This window comes from Arabidopsis lyrata, assembly GCF_000004255.2.
Source record: "Arabidopsis lyrata subsp. lyrata unplaced genomic scaffold ARALYscaffold_4, whole genome shotgun sequence".
Lineage (NCBI taxonomy): Eukaryota > Viridiplantae > Streptophyta > Magnoliopsida > Brassicales > Brassicaceae > Arabidopsis > Arabidopsis lyrata.
The window spans coordinates 13,798,366-13,820,377 of NW_003302552.1; the positions used below are offsets into that span (position 1 = coordinate 13,798,366).

At 31.4% G+C, this 22,012-nt stretch overlaps 2 protein-coding genes and 1 long non-coding RNA gene across 3 annotated transcripts; 1 reads left to right on the forward strand and 2 right to left on the reverse strand.

The window, feature by feature from the left end:
• Positions 1–92: 92 nt before the first annotated feature.
• On the forward strand, positions 93–1,824 carry LOC110229437 (protein ELF4-LIKE 1). The gene has a single exon (XM_021029611.1). The coding sequence runs from the start codon at positions 1,159–1,161 to the stop codon at positions 1,567–1,569; it is 411 nt and encodes a 136-aa protein (XP_020885270.1). The 5' UTR covers positions 93–1,158; the 3' UTR covers positions 1,570–1,824.
• A 4,467-nt stretch (positions 1,825–6,291) lies between these two features.
• On the reverse strand, positions 6,292–8,037 carry LOC110229277 (putative F-box/FBD/LRR-repeat protein At5g52460). The gene is made up of 2 exons (XM_021029044.1): positions 7,321–8,037; positions 6,292–6,657 (listed from the first exon to the last, which is right to left on the reverse strand). Exons 1-2 carry the CDS (start codon positions 8,035–8,037, stop codon positions 6,292–6,294), a joined length of 1,083 nt encoding a protein of 360 aa, XP_020884703.1.
• Positions 8,038–17,549: 9,512 nt separating this feature from the next.
• LOC110229388 lies at positions 17,550–18,245 on the reverse strand. Its single transcript, XR_002332805.1, has 2 exons — positions 18,084–18,245; positions 17,550–17,978 (listed from the first exon to the last, which is right to left on the reverse strand). It is a non-coding gene; the product is annotated as an uncharacterized LOC110229388 (long non-coding RNA).
• Between the last annotated feature and the right edge of the window lie 3,767 nt (positions 18,246–22,012).

Genomic DNA, 22,012 nt, shown 5'->3' on the forward strand with positions numbered 1-22,012 from the left:
ATGTTTTATTTCCTAATTTCCCTATATCAATTAATTATAATATAAATGTAAATCTTAATTAGACTAATAAAATCAATTGATTCTCATATATAATTCCATAAAGTGAGTAAGAAAATTCTTGAACATGAATATGGAGATTGGGATCAACGAAAATACAGTTCAACACTTAAATCACTATCTTCTTCACGTTTCTTTTGTCACATATTTGGAGTTGCAAATATTAATCTTAGTTTTGTGATTTAATTGGTTGTGGATTGTGGAATAGTTTTTGTGGCTGTGCCAAAGTGAAATAAACACTCTCCTAGAAGACATATTCACGCAAATTAAATGAGAATTTTTTTTTAAGGAAAACAAAAATCTTTCTGCAACCCATCAAATATATATATAAAGAGAGACCCATCAAATATCTCTCTTCACACACACACACTCCATGGAAATGCTTTTTCTTGGTTCGCTTATGCATTTCTCTTCTTTCTTTTTTTTTTTTTTTTTATTATTTTTTTTTTCTTTTTATGTTTAACAACAAATGTTTGCTAAAATCTCTTAACATCATGTTTCCTTATTCTATCATGCTCAACAATTCAACATATACCGAGATTCTAACAAACGTTTGTTGTTAAAGAGAAATGCATAAGTGAACCAATGAGGTGTAACGTGTATCACAAGACACAAATGCCAAAACAGAGCTGAAACCGGACCAAAAAGACTCTTTGTCACCAAAAAGCTTTAAATTCTCACCAAGAAAGAAACATGACATTGCGAAGCTTTGGGCCTTAGACAATCAACGAAGCCCAACAATATCTCACCATCAACCGTTACAAAAGTCACAAAAATATTTTTAACTCGAACGATGTGGAAAGGGTCAGATATTTTTTGGTCCGAGGTTTTCACTTTTTCTATTATTGTCGAAAATATATTTGACGATTCTCTAGCTACCGTCACTTTTCTACGTCACCCCTCCAATCATAACCTTCCAACGACCCTTTCTTTTCAACACCCATTCGTCCTTCACGCAATCCCGTCACAGTCATCTTCTAGACCCGACCAACCGCTTACCGGGTCGGTTTCTTCCACGTGTCCCCCCGAAGATATCTTTAGAAACAAAAAAATTCCCATCGCGTCGTCAACTATGAATGAATTTTGATGAATTTGTAAAATATGGAAGCATCGAGAAATCGATCGCTCGTCGGAAACAACCGAGCTCTGGAGATGAATCACGAAGACGACGACGGCGAAGATGTAGCGGCGGTGGCGGTGGAAGACGTGGAGGTGTGGGATACGTTGAGTAATGGATTCAAGCGTGCACAGCTTTTTCTTGATCAGAATCGTGATTTGATCCAACGAGTCAACGAAAACCACATGTCTCGAATCCCTGATAACGTCGCTAGAAACGTTGGCTTGATCAACGAAATCAACGGTAATATTTTCCGAGTTATGGAGATTTACTCTGATTTATCTGTCGATTTAGCCAAAAATTTCGATCAGCGGCGGAGGACGGCCAAGAACGGTGACACTACAACTACCACCACCGGTTCTTACGGCGGTAAACGGAGCCCTTGCGGTTCCTAAGCGCAATACGCAACAACAAACTCCGATTTTAGCTAATTTCATGCCAGGAGTCACTGTTCTGTTTCATGAAGTTTGTATATGATTACAAGAATTAGGAGTTGATTTTGGGGTTGATGTAAATTAGTGTGGTGGATTAGGATGTTGCACTAGTCTCTTACGTGTTCTCTAAGGTATTCTATGCTTATGTATTCAGCTCCTCTGCTTTTGTTTGATTCTTGCATGTCTCATTCGTATAATCATTCACTAGTTTCATGATTTTTCGATGGCTGGTTGTTTGTATTATGGATTTAAACTAGATTTTAACCCGCGGTACACCGCGGGGCTATATTTTCTTAAAAAAATCAAAATGTAATTTGTTTGATAGATTATTTTGATTGTTAATTTTAGGATTTCACCCGTGGTATACGATCTTTTATAAATATCAACCCAAACCCGTCCCATCATATTACCCGTCCCGTGAAATTAAACATTATTTAGTTATTTTTCTTTTTAATAATACTTTTATTTAAAAGCTATATAATTCAAGTCAATTTAAAAATTTCTTTTAAATGGTTCCCATAAGATATATATACATATATATTAAATTTGTATAGAGTTGAAATAATATTAATATTACAAATTTTTTATATAATTTAAATATTATAAATATTTTTAAAAATATGTAATATATATTTTTTGTTATTGAATAAGAGGATATTATGTGTAAGAAATGTAGAAAATAAGAGTTTAATATTTTTATTATGATGTAAATTAGTGTGGTGGATTAGGATGTTGCACTAGTCTCTTACGTGTTCTCTAAGGTATTCTATGCTTATGTATTCAGCTCCTCTGCTTTTGTTTGATTCTTGCATGTCTCATTCGTATAATCATTCACTAGTTTCATGATTTTTCGATGGCTGGTTGTTTGTATTATGGATTTAAATAGCTTTTAGAGAAGATATGAGTTGCACCAAAAACAGATGGCTTTGGTTAGTTCTTGAATAGAGTCAGGTCATGTTGATCCATGAGAATGAGCAATGAGTGGGTAGGTTATTTGGAAATGCCTGTAAGCACAAGAGAGTTTTAGATGAGCGACACTAGGTTCCACACACATTAGAAATAGTTCACTACAATAGGTCTCCAGGCACAAGACTTGGTCTACAAGCCAAACACGTTGATGTTCTTGTCGGCTTTTGTACTATATTATCACTCACATGACTAAACTTGATCTTTTTGGCCTTTTCACTGGTTTTTCCCTTTTACGAGTAGTTAGATTATCTTCTATATTACAACAGAGATTTCGTGTCACCATGTCCAACTTGAGATAAAATGAAACAAATAAAATATTAGAGTAACTAATGTATTCACCTTATTCTAAATCATCAATCTAAAACTTTTCGATGCAAATTTTTTATAATGACTAAACATCTATCAATATGTTATAATTACTGAAATAACGTAAATAATCAAGAGAAAATAAATTGATCAAAAATTTGCAAATGTTAAGCAAAATATAGGCAAAACATAAATAATATATATTTTTAAAAAACTGACAAAAAGTCACAGATTCAAAATTGAGATTCTAAACAAATAGAAACAAACATATATATGACCATAATTTTGTGTTTTTGGCGGCTCCTGATAAATTACTACATGAAGTTGATAATTAATTTGATGATAAATTACCACATTTACCTGATAATTCATTATCCTTCTTCCTAGACCTATGTTATAAAGGAATCCTTTTGATTCATTATTATTCATCAATTTTCAAGATGTCCTCAATTTCCAATCCTCGTTTTCCTCAATAGAAAAACTAGAGTAACCAATTTATTCACCTTGTTCTAAATCATCAATTTAAAAATTTTGATTTAACTTTTTTGTTCTTTTATATTTTACAAATCGACCACATTATCAAGTTATAAGATTATTCGTTATGATTTCTGTTTGTCATCTAAGAATAGTAGTTTGTATAATTTTACTAAAATTTTAAACAAAAAAAAAATAATTGGCTATTAATCTACTATAGTGATGGTTGATTCATGTTTGTTTTTTTAAGATTCGATTAATAAATCTTAAAAATGTTGGTAGAAAAATATTTTGTTTATTGGTGTAGTTCTTTTGTCACAAAACGATGATATTTTTTAACTTTTGGTTTTTTTTTTTTTAATATTCGTCTCTGATCTCCATATATGTTGGCACGCCTTTGATGGCACAGTCAAAGAATTTATTGAACTTTACTTCGGCTACAAGCCAAACATGATCGGTGTGTCTGCTGCAGTTCTTGTCGGTTTTTGTGCTCTCTTCTTCTCAGCATTTGCACTTTCAGTCAAATACCTCAACTTCCAGCGAAGATAAAAGTCCAATGTGACTAACTTTGATATTTTTGGCCATTGTCATTGGTGTTCCGTTTTAAGAATAGCTAGGATTCTTTTAAAAGTTAGTTTTTGTGACATTGACGGAAAAGAAACAAACCTAAAAAAAAAATTTCTGTTTTGCTTTATTTAGCTTTATAGTTTTGTTCACTGAATATTGATTCTGTTTTGCTCTGTTTAGGGTTTATAGTTCAACTGATGTCGTTCAATATTGTTCGTAATCTTTGTTTCATAAAGATTAATGTCTCCTTTAAAATAAAAATAATGTTTTATTTCCTAATTTCTCTATGTCAGTTAAATATAATATGAATGTAAATCCTAGTTAGACTAATAAAATTAGGTTATAGTATTGCACATATGTATAATTCTATAAAGTGAGTAAGAAAAATTCTAGAACATGAATATGGAGATTGGGACCAATGAAAATTCAGTTCAACACTTAATCTCTATCTTCTTCACGTTTCTTTTGTCACATATTTGGAGTTACAAATATTAATCGTTGTTTTTGTGATATAATTGGTTGTGGATTTTGGAATAGTTATTGTGGCTGTGCCAAAGTGAAACACACTCTCCTAGAAGACAACCTAAACACCAATTCACGCAAATTTTATGAGAAAAAAAAAAAAAAACAATGATAAGGAAAAACTAAAATCTTTCTGCAACCCTCCTTGTGCCTTGACTATATATATAAAGAGAGACCCATCAAATATCTCTCTTCACACACACACTCTCCATGGAAATCGTTTTTCTTGGTTCACTTATGCATTTCTCTTCTTTTTTTTCTTTTTATTATTATTTATTTTTTCTTTTTATGTTTAACAACAAATTTTTTCTCTGCAAGATCTGTAAAATTGTGTAGTTGCTTACGGTTTTTCTATGATAGAACCAAACATCCCACGTTAGGCTGATAGTGAGAGAGGAAAACAAGCGTGCACAGCTTTTTCTTGATCAAAATCGTGGTTTGATCCAACGAGTCAATGAAAACCAAAGGTCTCGAATCCCAGATAACGTCTCTCGAAACGTTGGCTTGATCAACGAAATCAACGGTAATATTTTTCGAGTTATGGAGATTTACTCTGATTTATCTGTCGATTTAGCCAAAAATTTCGATCAGCGGCGGAGGACGGCCATGAACGGCGGCACTACAACTACCACCACCGGTTCTTACGGCGGTAGACGGAGATCCTGCGGTTCCTAAGCGCAATACGCAACAGCAAACTCCGATTTTAGCTAATTTCATGCCAGGAGTCACTGTTCTGTTTCATGGAGTTTGTATATATGATTACAAGAATTAGGAGTTGATTTTGGGGTTGATGTGAATTAGTGTGGTGGATTAGGATGTTGCACTAGTCTCTTACGTGTTCTCTAAGGTATTCTATGCTTATGCATTCAGCTCCTCTGCTTTTGTTTGATTCTTGCATGTCTCATTCGTATAATCATTCACTAGTTTCATGATTTTTTCGATGGATGGTTGTCTGTATTATGGATTTAAATAGCTTTTAGAGAAGATATGAGTTGCACCAAAAAAAAGATGGCTCTGGTTAGTTCTTGAATAGATCATGATGATCCATGAGAATGAGCAATGAGTGGCTAGGTTATTTGGAAATGGTACGTAGAGTCTTGAAAAGCACAAGAGAGTCTTAGATAAGCGAGACTAGGTTCCACACACATTAGAAATAGTTCACTGCAATAGGTCTCTAGGAGCACATGACTTGGCCTACAAGCCAAACACGTTGCTGTTCTTGTCGACTAAACTTGATCTTTTTGGCCTTTTCACTGGTTTTTTTTTTCCCATTTTACGAGTAGTTTGATTATCTTCTATATTACAACAGAGATTTCGTGTCAACATGTCCAACTTACGATAAAATGAATCAAAACCATATAGTCTAAAAGAAACTTCCCACAAGTTACAAGTGCACCATATAAACCAAATGAGATTTGGAAATTTCAAAACATCTTTGGATCCATACGGTTATAGGGAACCTGACAAATGGATATTAAATCATAATAATTATAATAATAATAAACGATTTCATAATCTTGGATTCTAAATAAGCATGAGGTATGTTTGAGAGGAAGAAAACCTAGTGGTCTATGATCAGTAGTCATAGGCAGGCCCGGCCCGCCACCAATACCCAAGATAGACCTCCAAATTTTAAAGATTTTGAGTACTAAAATTAGGCCTCAAATATAATTTTTTATTGCAAAAAAAGCCTTATTTTTCCAAAATTTTAAGATTTAGTCTCAAATCTTAAATTTTAAAATATTGTAAAAATAGGCCCAATTTTTCTGAAAATTTAAGATTTGGTATCATTTTTAAATTTGTCTACAAAATCCATCAAAAAAAAAAATTATTCTGTATTGGGCCTCATATATAATAGGACCGGGCCTCGTCATAGGTTTCACCTTCAATGAACACCTTGAATGGACACTGAGTCTCACCTTGAATAGAGTACTCAAACTTGAGTTGAGTAGAAAAGAGAAGATGAGATGATGCTGAAAGCCTTGCCATTGATTTCAACTCCTTTTTAACTCTACCACTACTCCAGGTTGGTGCGATGGAGATTCCAACTCTCTTTAAACACTCCGAGTTGGCAAGTAGATATCTCACCAATTCTTTCTCTCCGTTTCTTCCTTTATAGTTTTTCCACTCAAAGATCTCGAGACGGTTTAACAAACACTCTGGAACAGAACTCGGTGGGTTGAAACAAAGTGGGAGCTCTTCGTTACAGACCTGTTAAGCAACAACATCAAGATAAGTAACTAAAACGTTTATTTCATTTTGAATTTGTTAAACCGTCCATATATATGTACCTGCTCGATGAGAAGGACTTTTAGCTTAGGAGAATTTTGAAGAAAAAGCATAAATGGTTGCAACCAATGTAATCCAAATGGGATAATTTTTTTTTTTTTTTTTTTTTTTTTTTTTTTTTTTTTTTAAAAGGGATAATTTTACATTCTACAAGCTGCGAGAAGTTAATGTTGTAACAACATCCAACCTGCAACAATGAACATATACCTCACAAATAAGTTGACGATGGCAATTTGATCATAATAATCATAAATAAGGTTGAAAAAGCCACTTATACGTACCGTCTGTGTGTTCAAAATGAAGTCGAGATGCATAACCGAGGAAAGAGATTTGGTAAAACTCGTCATCAAGATTAGAAAAAACTTGGATAAGTGCCTTATCAAGGCGAGGCTTGTTCTCAATTGAGTACAAGTTTGCCGAAATATCCCGAAGGAAGATTTTTCTTAAATTTGGAGAATCGATAGCCAAAGACCCCCCTGCATATCCGTCATTATTTTTTGCTACTTCCATATGACTATAATATAAGGTCTTTAAAGAAGGCACTTTGACACTGATATTTTTCAAGTTGTCAATACCATGTCTAACCACACCTAAATGCTTGAGAATAGGACAACCAGATAAAAGCCTAACAAGAGCATCTTCATATTTGTACACCACAGAGAAGAGGCAAAGAATTTCTAGACATGGAAAGCAAACCACAGAAGGAACATCCACCAAAATCTTATCGGAGATAGTAAGAAAGACGAGCGTGTTGCATACGTAAAGGCGATCTGGTAACCTGATAGGCTCTGACAACCAGCTTAGCTTGAACTCTAGCTTTCGCACTTTGCGATCAACTGCATCTGCAATCCACTTTATAACATCAACATCAATAGGACATCCAGGACCGAGTTGTACACAAAGAGTTTCTAAAACATGGGCCTTATGGAGTTTCATTGACTCGTTAAGAAACCACCATAAACTAGGCTCGTTAAGAAACCACCACATGTTTTTTTTCCTTCCTTGTTTATATTCAGTATCTCTGTACTCGAGTTCCGGTAGCATCGTCCAAATAGACCGCCATCGTTTCGACAAAACCACTGTAGACACTGCATCTTTTGTAGGTAGAAGCAACAATATCTTTACGAGCAAATCATCGGGTAGTGTACTAATCTTGTCTTCAGTTGAATCAGTTCTCTTGCTAATCTTGTCTTCAGTTGAATCAGTTCTCTCACTCTTACTCTTGATGAATCGTCGTGCATTATGTATTAAATGTTGTCCCAACCATATGGAACCGAATATAAGCAAAAGCTGTCCTAACATCTTTTTGTCACGGCTCCATACTCATTCGTCCTAACATCTTTTTGTCACGGCTCCATAGACGCCTTCATATTAGTCATTAAGCGTATATATACATACTAGATATGTCGGTTCTATCCTTTTTTTAGAATTAGTAACTTTACATTAGAATTAGTAAATAATTTTTTCATTTCTATTTTTATTTAATAAGATACATATAATTTCCTTATAATTATTTTTTTACCTTTTTAAAATTTTTTTGTATAATATTTATACATATAATTCCCTTATAATTTTTTATTAAATTTCTATTTTTATTTAATAAGATACATCAAATTTCCTTATAATGATCTTCTTTAGATTTTTAGATTTGTTTTTATAGAAGATATATACGTATAACTTTCTTAAAAAAAAAATCTAAATAGATAAAAGGAAATTGTTGTGTTACACGTGTCCAAATCTGATATCAATAAAAAAACAATTTTTGTAAGAAAATAGGAGACTATCTATTTGTTTATATAGAGTTGAGTAATTACAATCCTTTTTTCTCTCGAATTAATAATTGATTGTAAAATTTCCTTAAGTATTGTATTTAATATAATAAGATTGTATAATTTCTTAACTCCTTTTTTAATTTTGAAGGAAAAACTAATCCTTTTCTTTTAGAATTAGTAGCTTTAAATTAGAATTAGTAAATGAATTTTTTATTTCTATTTTTATTTAATAAGATACATATAGTTTCCTTATAATTATCTTCTTTACTTTTAAAAAATTGTTTTGTATAAGATTTATATGTATAGTTGCCTTATAATTTTTTTCTTAAATTTCTATTTTTATTTAATAAGATACATAAAGTTTTCTTATAATGATTTTTTTAGATTTGTTTTTATATAAGATATATACGTATAATTTTCTTATAATTTTTTTTCTTGATGAATAAAAGAAAATTGTTGTGTTACACCTGTCAAATTCTGGAATCAATAAATTTGTCACGTGGCACGATCCTATAAATTACTAAGGGCTATGCACAAAGTTAACAAAATTATAAAAAAAAAAAACAAAAAACAACGGAGGACGGCAAAGAACGGCGACTTTGCAGCTACCACCACCGATTCTTACGGTGGTAGACGGAGCTCTTGCGGTTCCTAAGCGCAATTCACAACAGCAAACTCCGATTTTAGCTAATTTCATGCTGGAGTCACTGTTCTGTTTCATGAAGTTTGTATATGATTACAAGAATTAGGAGTTTATTTTGGGGTTGATGTGAATTAGTGTGGTGGATTAGGATGTTGCACTAGTCTCTTACGTGTTCTCTAAGGTATTCTATTCTTCTGTATTCAGCTCCTCTGCTTTTGTTTGATTCTTGCATGTCTCATTCGTATAATCATTCACTAGTTTCATGATTTTTTCGATGGATGGTTGTCTGTATTATGGATTTAAATAGCTTTTAGAGAAGATATGAGTTGCACCAAAAAAAAGATGGCTCTGGTTAGTTCTTGAATAGATCATGATGATCCATGAGAATAAGCAATGAGTGGCTAGGTTATTTGGAAATGCTTGTAAGCACAAGAGAGTCTTAGATGAGCGACACTAGGTTCCTCATACATTAGAAAATAGTTCACTGCAATAGGTCTCTAGGAGCACAAGACTTGGGCTACAAGACAAATATGATAGGTGTATTCGTTGCTGTTCTTGTCGGCTTTTGTGCTCTCTTATTCCTCAATTTCCAGAGAAGATAGAAGTACTATGTTATTATATATTTATTAGTCACATGACTAAATTTGATGTTTTTGGCCTTTTAATTTCACTGGTTTTTCTCTTTTACGAGTAGTTAGATTATCTTCTATATTACCACATAGATTTCGTGTCACAATGTCTAACTTGAGATAAAATGAATCAAAACCCAGATAGTCTAAAAGACACTTCCCAAATGAGATTTGGGAATTTCAAAACATCTTTGGATCCCCAAAAATTGAAAAGATTTTGCTACGGTTGATTAACTTTGTAGAACCATACGGTTATAGGGAATCTGACAAATATTAATCGTTGTTTTTGTGATTTAACTGGTTATGGATTGTGGAATAGTTATTGTGGCTGTGCCAAAGTGAAATACACTCTCCTAGAAGACAAGCTAAACACCAATTCACGCAAATTCTATGAGAAAAAAAAAAAAATTTGATAAAGAAAAACTAAAATCTTTCTGCAACCCTCCTTGTGCCTTGACTATATATATAAAGAGAGACTCATCAAATATCTCTCTATCCTTTATATTATAAAGCACAAGTCACATGACCAATACAATTTTGACATATCAGCAAACTCAAATTTTTTTAAAAGAATTTATAAAACAAAAAAGAGATCATGGAAAAAAAAAAGGCGATATTACATGATTAAAACAAAAACCTAAATCCAGTTAACGTATTACTTAAAATGAATATATTTCTAACTTTGTAGAAACTGATTCTCCCCACCTCCCCCACGAGCCATGATCCCCATTTCTTCACTTCATAAATAGATTATAATTTTAATTTGTTGCAGACGCTTTTATTGTCAATTTGTTTTTCTCTCATGTCCAACTCTCTCTCTTATTTTTTTCGCAAAGCTTCGACATCTGTTTCTACGAATCTTAAAGTGATGCTCCTCGATTTTTACACTTATTTTACAAATAGCTCCGGCAATTGAATCGTGTAAAATCAAAGTTAGGGTTGTCCATCTATGGACATTTCCAAAAAAGATAAACGAGGAGGATTTACCGGAATCGATATGCTTATTTTGGATGATAATTAGGTAAACATTTTTATGGTATTTTCTACTGTGCGATCAATTTTTTATATCACATACATATATTGACTGTTTGAATTGCCTTCACGAATGAAGAAAGAAAAAGTCCATTTCATTGCGTTAAATTGTTGATCTTTCAAACTTAAAATTTTGTCTTATAATAATCATTCAATTTCCTTGAACCATTTATTTAACCTGTCTTTCATTTTCAATTGAGTAACTGTCTTTAATCTTTATGTTTTGATGAATTACGCCTGTGTTTGTTTTGAAAATTGTTAAGATAAATATGTTAATTGTTTTTATCGCTAATTTATGTTTATTTATTTTTTGTTATTGTATAGTTAATAAAATTAGACGCATCTTATGTACTTATAATTTTTATGGTTAGATTCCTTTTTGACTCTAAATATTAATTTATATATTTTCATATATAATTTGATTTTTTATATCTAAGATTCTAATATTCGTTCACCATCATGAATACACACAACAAGAATATAGGGTATTTCGATCTCAAGAGTTTTCGTATGAAAAAAAAAACAAAAATTAAATAATTATTGAAATAATCTTTTAGATTTTGGCCTTGAATGGTAATGGTTTTTCAAATGGTTTTTGGTTTTAGTTATCCAAGAATCCATTTTTTAGCCATTCAAGATTTTGAGAAAATTGGTTTTCCTAAAAAATAGGGAATCTAGATTCTAAGAATTTTTATTAATTTCTTAACAAAATCCAAAATCTCATTTCAATAAGTTTTTGAGAATTCCTCTATGAGATCTTTTTTTTTATCAATTTTATATTAGTTTTTCTTTTTATTTTTACATAATCCAAAAACCAAAAACAAAATCTAAAATCTAAAAACCCTCTAAAATCTCTCAAACATTCATGGCCTTTATGCTATTGCGTATAGCCATATAAGAGAAATGGATTTGTTTGATTTATTAAAATAATTTTATAATTTTATTTTTGTTTTGAAAAATCGTTTAGAAATAGAATTAATGGAGGATTTAACATAATAGAAGACTTTTGATTTTGCCTCAATTAATTTTGATGATTTTTTTAATTTAAATAATGTTGAATGACACATGTCATCTTCTTGTGTGATGATGTGGCACTTGTATGGAGAGAGTTGACCAACTTTTATATATATGATTAATGAAACAGGGAGGTATGATATGTGTTCTATCAAAGAGAATTCACTATCAAAATTCCAGAAGCAATTACAAGAATGGGAGTGCAACATCCTAATGAATTTTGAGTTATGCCTCAATCTTGGACAATTTAGAAGTTCTTCACATCCTTACATGATCAGTCTCATGTGTCAAGCCATGTGAGCAGCTACCTAATTTATTAGGAAGGTTCCAGATTCCAGTGATGAAGAGTTTATATAAACTTTGGCTTGATGAGTGAGGTTCAATGAGGCACGTTTGCATACTCACTAGTCACTACAATACCAATCATCCAGTCCTCAAAAGCGTTACAACACAACTAAAAATTGGATGGAACATGGAAGTTCTACAAGACATGAACAATAATTCGGAGGAAAAGGAGAACATGTCATAGGAAGTAGGAACTTATCTTGCGGTTACAGCACGGTGGAAATATAAGTAACAATATAATTTGATTATTTGCTTTTTAGAATTAATTTGTAATGAATTTATTTTGCTTTTTGTTAACATCCATTTTATCTTCGTAATATATTTCAATGTGCAAATTTTTTTTTTTTTTGGTCATCATGTTAACATGGTTCATTGATATTAATTGTAGTAAGTGTGAAATAACTTTAGAATCTGAATTTAATATAGATACGGAAACTATTTTTTTTTTCAACAATACGGAAACTATTCTAAGTAGAATCATTCAAAAGAAAATTTGGGCCGTAGTACGGGCTTTAATACTAGTATATATATAGCATAAATACATAATATAATAATGTTGTAGATGAGGTAAAGTTTGGCTCACTTAAGCGTCATCAAATTCATAATGTTGCTAGTAGTGTGAGAGAGGCAAATAACTTTTTAAATAAATTAGTAGTGTGAGCGAGGCAAATATTGTATAAATAAATATAATGTTGAATCTATATCGAATGATCGTGTGGTTATTGGCTACACACCGCCCTTATTAAATGGCTCATGTTTCCTCGTTCGATTCCTCTTGGCTGGATTAAACAATTTTTTTTTTTTTTTTGTGTGGAGAAGCTGTGGTGGCACGTGCGTGTAAGCATTTTTTTGTAAGAGTGAGTGAGACATCCAACCTGCAACAATGAACTGTTCATAATAAGTTGATGATGGCAATATGATCATAATAATAATAATAAATAAGGTTGAAAAAGCCACTACGCACCGTCTCGGTGTTCAAAGGGAAGTCGAGATACATAACCGGGGAAAGAGATTTGGTAAACTCGTCATCAAGATTAGAAAAAAACTTGGATAAGTGCCTTATCAAGGCGAGGCTTGTTCTCATTCGAGTAAAAGTTTGCCGAACTATCCCGGAGGAAGATTGTTCTTAAATTTGGAGAATCGATAACCAAAGACCCCTCCGCATATCCTTGATTATCTTCTGCTACTTCTATATGAGTATAATATAAGGTCTTTAAAGATATTTAACACTGATATTTTTCAAGTTGTCCCTACCATGTCTAACCACACCCAAATGCTTAAGAACAGGACAACTTGAAATCCCAACGTTCATAAGTTTGTCAGTGAGGGTAGGGTGAGGTTTACATGAATCATATGTCGATCATTGAATACGGTTAATTAACAAAATCTAGTCGTTCGTACATGACATATATAATCATCGGACCACTTTAAATACTTGTTTTTTTTTTTTTTTTTTGAATAACCGCGGGTCTCCCAAAGGCTTCCTAGGCCCAAGGACTAATCCCACGAGGCTGGCAATTCCCCTATGTAAACCTGCCAGTGGCCGTGTCTCGAACCCTGGTGGCGGAAGTCACAGCTGTGACCCCTTTACCACTAGGCCACAAGGCCCGGTTACTTTAAATACTTGTTACAACAAACTGTGGATCTTTTCTCCGAGCTATATTATATATTGGGGTTTAACTGCATGGTCAAGTTACTTAAACATAAAAAAATGTCAAGTTGATGTTTGTTGATTTTTTTTTAGAAACTCATATACATGTATGTATACACAGACGTGATGTGTTACAGATGATGTAAAGTTACTGTAAACACGAATTAGTGCATAGTCATCTTTTGGATCTCTACGTTTCACCTAAAGATCCAATAAATTAAGAGATTTTGAAAACATACACACATTAGTTCACTACTGATTACCATGATAAATTAGAAACTAACAAGTTTATTGAATGGGAAAAATGTCGAAAAATTTGCGAACTTTCAAATTTGGGACGAAAAAAGCATGAATTTTCGAAATGTCATTTAAATCATGAAGTTTATGTTGACTTTTTGACAAAATAGTGAAGTTTAGTTTGACTTAGCCATTTCGGGCATACCGTTAAATTTCCGTTAACCAAACGATAACGGTGTTAAATTTCCGTTAGAATTCTCCGTTGAGTCCAAACGACGTCGTTTTGAAACTCTGAAACGACGTCGTTTCATTAGAAAAAAAGATGGAAAAACTGCATCTGTCGGGAATCGAACAACTGACCTCTGGACTAATGAGAGGTGCTCAACCGTTGCGCTACGATAACATTTTGGTATTGTACCAAACCGAACATATATATACTAACAAATAACTATGTACAATTAATTAAAACAATATACAATTTATTAACAATAATAAAACTAAAAACTAATAACCAAACATATACAAATATTAAATATACTTCCATAAATATATATTTTGAAATTTTGAAATATTTAATTTTATGTATATAGATTTCTTCTTTATTTGAAAAATTGTTTTTTTTCCTAAATTATAAAAAAAAAAACAAAAATGAAACTTATAGAATATAGTAAATTAAATATATGACATAAAAATTTATAAAATCTTTCTCACATAAATAAAAAATTTATACAATTCTTCTGACATAAATATAGGATTAAAGATTGTATAAATTATAGGAATAAAGATTTTATAAATTATAGGATTATAGGATTGTAAAAATTTCAATATATATATTTATGGAAGTATATTTAATATTTGTATATGTTTGGTTATTGTTTTTTAGTTTTGTTATTGTTAATAAATTGTATATTGTTTGAATTAATTGTATATAGTTATTTGTTAGTATATATATGTTCGGTTTGGTACAATACCAAAATGTTATCGTAGCGCAACGGTTGAGCACCTCTCATTAGTCCAGTAGGTCAGCTGTTCGATTCCCCACAGATGCACAGTTATTCCATTTTATTTTCTAATGAAACGACGTTGTTTCAGAGTTTCAAAACGACGTCGTTTTGACTCAACGGAGAAATCTAACGGAAATTTAAAACTGTTATCGCCTGGTTAACGGAAATTTTAACGGCATGCCCGAAATGGCCAAGTCAAACTAAACTTCACTATTTTGTCAAAAAGTCAACCTAAACTTTATGATTTAAATGACATTTCGATAGTTCATGTTTTTTCTGTCCCAAATTTGAAAGTTCGCGAATTTTTTGACATTTTTCCCTTTATTGAATTGGTGTAAAATATAATAGAAGACACAAATGATCTAAATTTCTTAAGGATGTGATATGATGATATAATTTTGTGACAATTTCTTGGCTTCGTAGATTTCTAAAATTTCCTAGTATAATAAATACCATTTATAAAGAAGAATGATATGAATTTTCATTGATATACACTCGATTTTGGTCACCTTTAATCTTTTGTCTAAACTAAGCATACTGATTCTTTAGTTAGAATCAACGGAACATGTTTTTGGCATATCAACCTCTGTAATGGACGAAGTAAAGTTTACATAATCAACTAAAAACAAACCAATCTAAAGATAAAAATTATTTATCAAGAGCATCATCACACATGATGGTACGAGACGGAAGACTGTTCTAAAGAAAGTTGAAGCAACTGACGTGAAACAGCCTACTACTAGGCCACAATAGCCGAAACCAAATCCTCCGCATGACAAAGCGCACTCCATTGCCCATCTAAGGCCTCTGCTTCTGTCATGAGCGGAGAACGTAGTCGAGGTTAAGCCTTGCTTCTTTTGTTAATGAATTTGCTCTTGTACTTCATATTTATAATAATATAAGGTAAATGTGCATAGGCTTGGTGAAAAAGACTCAAAGAGTTATTAGAACAGAAGTTGCTAGTATTGACCAAGCTTAATTATGTCTAACAATAAGGAGATGGGTCGATGAAAGTGGTGGATAGAAGTGTTGGTGGAACTAACAAAGAAGAGAACATTCGGGTGTAAGAGTTGATCAAGAAGAGGTGACCATACCGTCAACAAGCAAGTCAATGTGGCCTAGTATGTGCATAAGTGTTAAAGGCCGAGAGATATCAAAGCTTGAGGCCTTTATCAAGACAAGCCCAAGGAGAAGTCTTCTAGAAGGCGCTGGAACACACATATAGCCGTTTGTTGATAAGGAGTGACGCGGCATTGTCCTCCTAATACAAACAAACCGTACGGCTTACTCGTTGGACCACTTTGGCCGCCTCTCATCATTGTGTTGCCTCTAAACCTAGTTCTTACCTCTTTGGTATCTCCTATAAAAGGAAATGTAACGCAAATACTATTTATCAATTAATACAATCATCTTTCTCCTATTCTCTATTTAATCTTTCAGCAAAAACATCAACTCTCCTGTTCTTACAACTCTCTCTGTTTTTACTTATTCTCCAAATCTCTCTTATTACTTCCGCAATATCAACAGCTAGGACTTATTTAAAGGTTGCTTGTTTAAAATTCTCTAAATAATAGCTAGTTTCTTATGAACTTGCTTTTCTTGTCATTTTCTTTGTTTTTACATGTATTTCCATAATTTCACGTTGAGAAATGAAATAATGTGAGATAATTTTATTTGTTTTTTGGCTAAAATTTTATGGTTTTATATATATCTTAGGAGTTACAAATACATAGGCTAAGAAAGAAATAATATAAATGAAACGGTTTTTTGACGTGCATAGAAATGAAACGGACGTCAGCTTCATACGGTCACTGTGAGACAAGTATTGGCTAGCAACATAAATACAATGTTTTTGTAGTACAATATATATAAATACTAATTGGACATCTAGTATCTTCTTCTCGACATATTCATCTTGTCCCGTCTTGAATTTTTCCTTTTTAACTAACAATGACAAATATTTCAAAACTCACTCTGAACCTTCTTAATTCAAACTATAATTTTGGGTTAACATAAGAACAAAGGTGGAGAAGTCCAATAAACCTTCTCAAACAAATTTATGTTTTTTTTTAATGCCAGTCCAGATAACAATGATAACAAATGATATCCTTTAACTGTTATCGAACATGTTTTATAAGTTACTTCCACTACAAGAAAACTGGATTTTAGCGACTACACTAAAAGTCGCTAAATAGTCGCTAAATGGTGGGTTACGACTAAATAGCGACTAATTCATGTAGTCGTAAATCGAGAGTCGCTAAAATAAATAGTCGTAAAAATAGTCGCTAATTAGCGACTATTTTACGACTAATATTCGTAGTCGTAAAAGTAGTCGTAGCGTAGTCGCCAAATTTAATGACTATTTGACGACTATTTTACGACTGTGATCTTATTTATACAAATCAAACAAAATAAAAATAAATTTTTTTATTCATATATATATATATATATATATATATATTTATATTTATAGATTTCGTGAAAAGATTTTTTTAATTAATAAATATATTTGTATTAATAAAGAACCCAAACCGGGAATGGTTAAGAGTTACCAAATTGAATCAATTACAAAACCCCGGTTGAACCGGATGCTAAAAACACAAAAAAAAAACCCTAATCACACATAACAGTCTTTAGCCGCCGCCTCAGTCTTCAGCCGCCGCCTGTGTCTTCAGCCGGATTTCGTTTGCCGACGAGTCCAGTTGCCGGCTGCAACCTAACCGGTGGAGGGTTAGAACCGGCACTCCACCCGCGGTACAAGCCTTTTGCTCCGTCACCGTCTCCTTAGAACTCTTCCGTCGCCGGATTTATTTTTCTGTCTCCTTAGTACTTTAACGGCGTCTCTCGGCTAAGTAGTGGTGTCGCCGTGGCAGTCATGTGCGTCCGTCGATGTTCGGCCTCGTCATTGACACAGATCTGCGATGAAACCTATTTAATTATCAAACTTCCCCAGATCTATCTCCATATTTGAATAACGATGTGTTGGGAAATCTAGCGATCTGATGAATTCATGAAACATACCTTCTAGAACTCATCAATTAATCTTCTGGGCTTTGCAATTTTTCTTCAACTTGACGAAAAGAAGAAGGAGACAACGAGAGAAGAGAAGAAAAACAGAAAAGAAAAAAGAAGTGATTTGCGTGGAAAGGAAAGACAAGATGAGGAGAGGAGGAAAAAAGAAAGGAAAAATAATTAGAGGATTATGTCCATTGGATTGACTCTATCAACGGTTGATGATAAACCAAAGGGAATCTTTGTCATTTAGGATCAACCAATGAGAGACTTTTCTCTTTTTTTTCTTTTTTTTTTGATAAATTTTGTTATTGTACTATAGTTTTTATGTTATAATTTAGATATAGGGGTTTAAGATTTGTAAAGTATTAGATATGATTTAGATTTAAAATCATTTATATTTTTAAATCTGAAAATTTTGATTGTTTTAAGTGTTTAATTTCAGTTTTGAATATAAACATATTATGGGACTTTTAAAAAATTAAATCAAACACTTTAAAACAAATTCACAATTTTCAGATTTATAAATTCAAAACATTATATATATAATAGTTACATCATCCGTTTTTTTTTGTCGGTTACATTATTCGTTTAGAGGTATATTGTGATTTATAATTTAAAAAGTGAATAAATTTAAACAAAATATTTGTATATAGTTTAAAATGGTTTTATTTTGATTTTGTGGTTTATGATTTAATTTATATGATTAAAAGTTTAAAGATTTAAGGTTTAGAGTTTATTTTAGGGTTCAAATTCTGTTTAAAGAAATTTCAAAACCATTAGTTAACATCATATATTTATAACTAAATAGTTTTTGGAAAGATTAATTTATATGTAAATAATAAATAGTTTTACATATTTTTTTATTATTATACATATATAATGGTTATATTTTGGTTGAATGGTTTACTATTTAATTTTTATATATATACATTACAAGAGTTAAAAATTTAATGTTTAGGGTTTGAAGTATAGGGTTTGGGATTTAGGTTTAAAATTTGATTAAAACAAATAAGATTTTGAAAACTATAATTTTTTTTAAGTATTAGACCTCAGTTTTTGGATATATTATAGTAAGTAGATAGTTTTTTGAGTTTAGAGATTTAGAGTTTTGTGTTTTAGGTTTAGAGAAATGGGTGAATTTTGATTGTATAGATATTTATGGCGACTAAATAGCGACTACAAAGCTACCAAATGGCGACTACGCTTTGTAGTCGCATAAAACCGGTATACCAACACCAAAACGGTTAACACGTGTTTATTAGTCACCAAATTAACGACTATTTTGCGTCTATTAGTTTTTGTATGCAATGTAGTCATAAAATAGTCGCTAAATTACGACTAAATTACCGACTACTGTCTTCGGTCGTAAAAAAGCGACTAATAGACGACTAAATATTTGTAGTCGTAAAATAGTCGCCAAATAGTCGCTATGTAGTCGTAAATTTTGGCGACTACTTATGTAGTCGCCAGATGTAGTCGGGAAAACCATGTTTTCTTGTAGTGTTCCAGTGGCGGACCCAGAAAATAATATTACCGGGGTCAAAAATATAAATAATTTAAAGTATATTATTTATATATACTACTAAAAGATTCTATATATATATATATATTATCGATAATTTTTTTTTCTTTAATATTTATATATAACCTAATTTTTAAAATTTTCTTAAGATGATACCATATTTCGATAATAGTAATGCAAATATTAAAATTAAATCATCTACAGTATGCTTAATCACATATACTTATTGTATGAAAGTATTTGGTGTTAACTACAATTTTTGTCAATTTTTTAAATCCATAGAAAAAATGTTTTGTAATAGATTAATACTTGTAACAGAAAATAGATGTATTATGAAAGAGAAGATAATTAATAATTAATTATATTCCAGAGAAAATGAAATGTAAACTAAGTGAGAAAATGAGTGTTGCATATTAAGATATTCTAAAAAAGGAAATTATCTTCAAAAACAATGAATAATGAGTGTTGCAAGGGGTGTCATTGAACTCAGGTTTTGATATTAATGAGGTCAAACACTACCAATTATTCCAAAGACATTTTCCATGTAACATATAAAACAAAGTTTCTGTAAATTTTAGGGGGGTCAGTTGCACCCCCTCCTTAACACATAGGTCCGCCAATGGTTACTTCTATCTACTAATCGTGTATATATACAGAAACAAACTTCCATTAATAATTATCGAATTAAGTATCTCCATTGTTCATAGACGTATAGTCGTATCTAAAGAATTAATAAGCATTTCTCTTTCTCTTTGGTTATTTGCTTAAAGAGTTTTCATTTTTTGATGGTAAAATATCAAAATTTAAGCCATCTACCCAACTACAATTCAGACTTTCAGATAAATTTTGGGTTAACATAAGAACAAAGAATAGTAAGTCCAATATACCAAAAATGGCTCATTCCCTATTTCCCTTAATCCTTGTTGGAATTACATCTAAACAACAATTTCAAAAATTCTCTTGAGTGCTTGACAACATAAAAACAAAGAATTAATAATAAGTCCAATAAAAACCTTCATATGCATTTCTATGCCTTCTAGGTCCATTTATAAAGACCACTAGATTTTAACCCGCGGTACACCGCGGGATGATTTAATTTTAAAGTTAGTATAAAAATATTTTGTAAATTGTATCTCCTTATAACATATTTATTTATATTATAGTTTACAATTGTTATTAAGTAACGGTATACCACGAGTCCACGAGACAATTATTAATAAACTGAGGATTTAACCCGTATTAAAGCGGTATATAAATATTGATTCAAATTCGTCCGCCATATAAATCCTTTCCGAAATATAACTTGTTCCGTAATTTCTTAACCCGTCCCGTGATTTGTTTTTATTTTAAAATTTAATGATTATTTATTATATATAAAAGTTTACAAATCATATCATTCTCTAAGACATTTATATTTTAATAAACTGAAGATTTAATATGTATTAAAGCGGCATGTTAATGATATTTAAAATTTTATAAATATTGTTATTAAGTAACATTATACCACGAGAAATTTTTTGGTTTTATACAATCTTTTCTAAATGAGACTGATTTAATATATCTAATATTGGTGGTATTAAAAAAATAAGGATTTAATCCGTATTGAAGCGGCGGATTAATGATATTTTAATCTTTTTATTATTGTTAATTCAAAAACCCGTCCCGCCAAACCCGTCCCGCCAAAAAACTCATTTATTTTATTAATGTTGATCTTATTTATGATATGATTCTGAATCATTGTCTAAATATTTTAATCGATGTAGAACGTTGAACACACATTTTCGTCAATTAGATCATATATGTCTGTTTTTAAAATTTCGAATCACAGTATATGCAGAAAAAAATTGATTTTTTTTTTTACTTTATGTATTATATGATGATTCAAAACAGTTAAAAACAAATCAAACAAAGATGATAGGAGAATCATAATTCTAAATCTTAATCAAATCTTCTAAATATCTAAATTATTAAATATGGAATATCCGGTGTATGAGTTGAGTTAAATATAACCCGACCCAACAAATTTTTTGTGAAGGATTTTAAAAAACGGATCGGATATCCGATTAATCCAGAAGCATTTTTACGCACATGTCACCAAAGTGTTGCAAAAATACTAGTATAGATTAGAAATTTCATTTTATTATATCAACAAATCTTATGGATATAAGTATCAGAAGGATCTAGATATGGATTCACACACTAGACTTTCTCTACATAGCCACTTGGCCCAAGCCCATAATAAAATAAGAAGGTTAGGGTTTCTTTTCTTCAATTCTATAAATAGAGGACAAGAGATCACATTGTTGTAACAAAAACACAAACTTCCAAATAACAAAACACAAAGAAAAAACATGGGAAATGTAATGGGAAAAAACACAAAGATTCCTCCTTTGGTAAAGACTGGCTTGAAAAT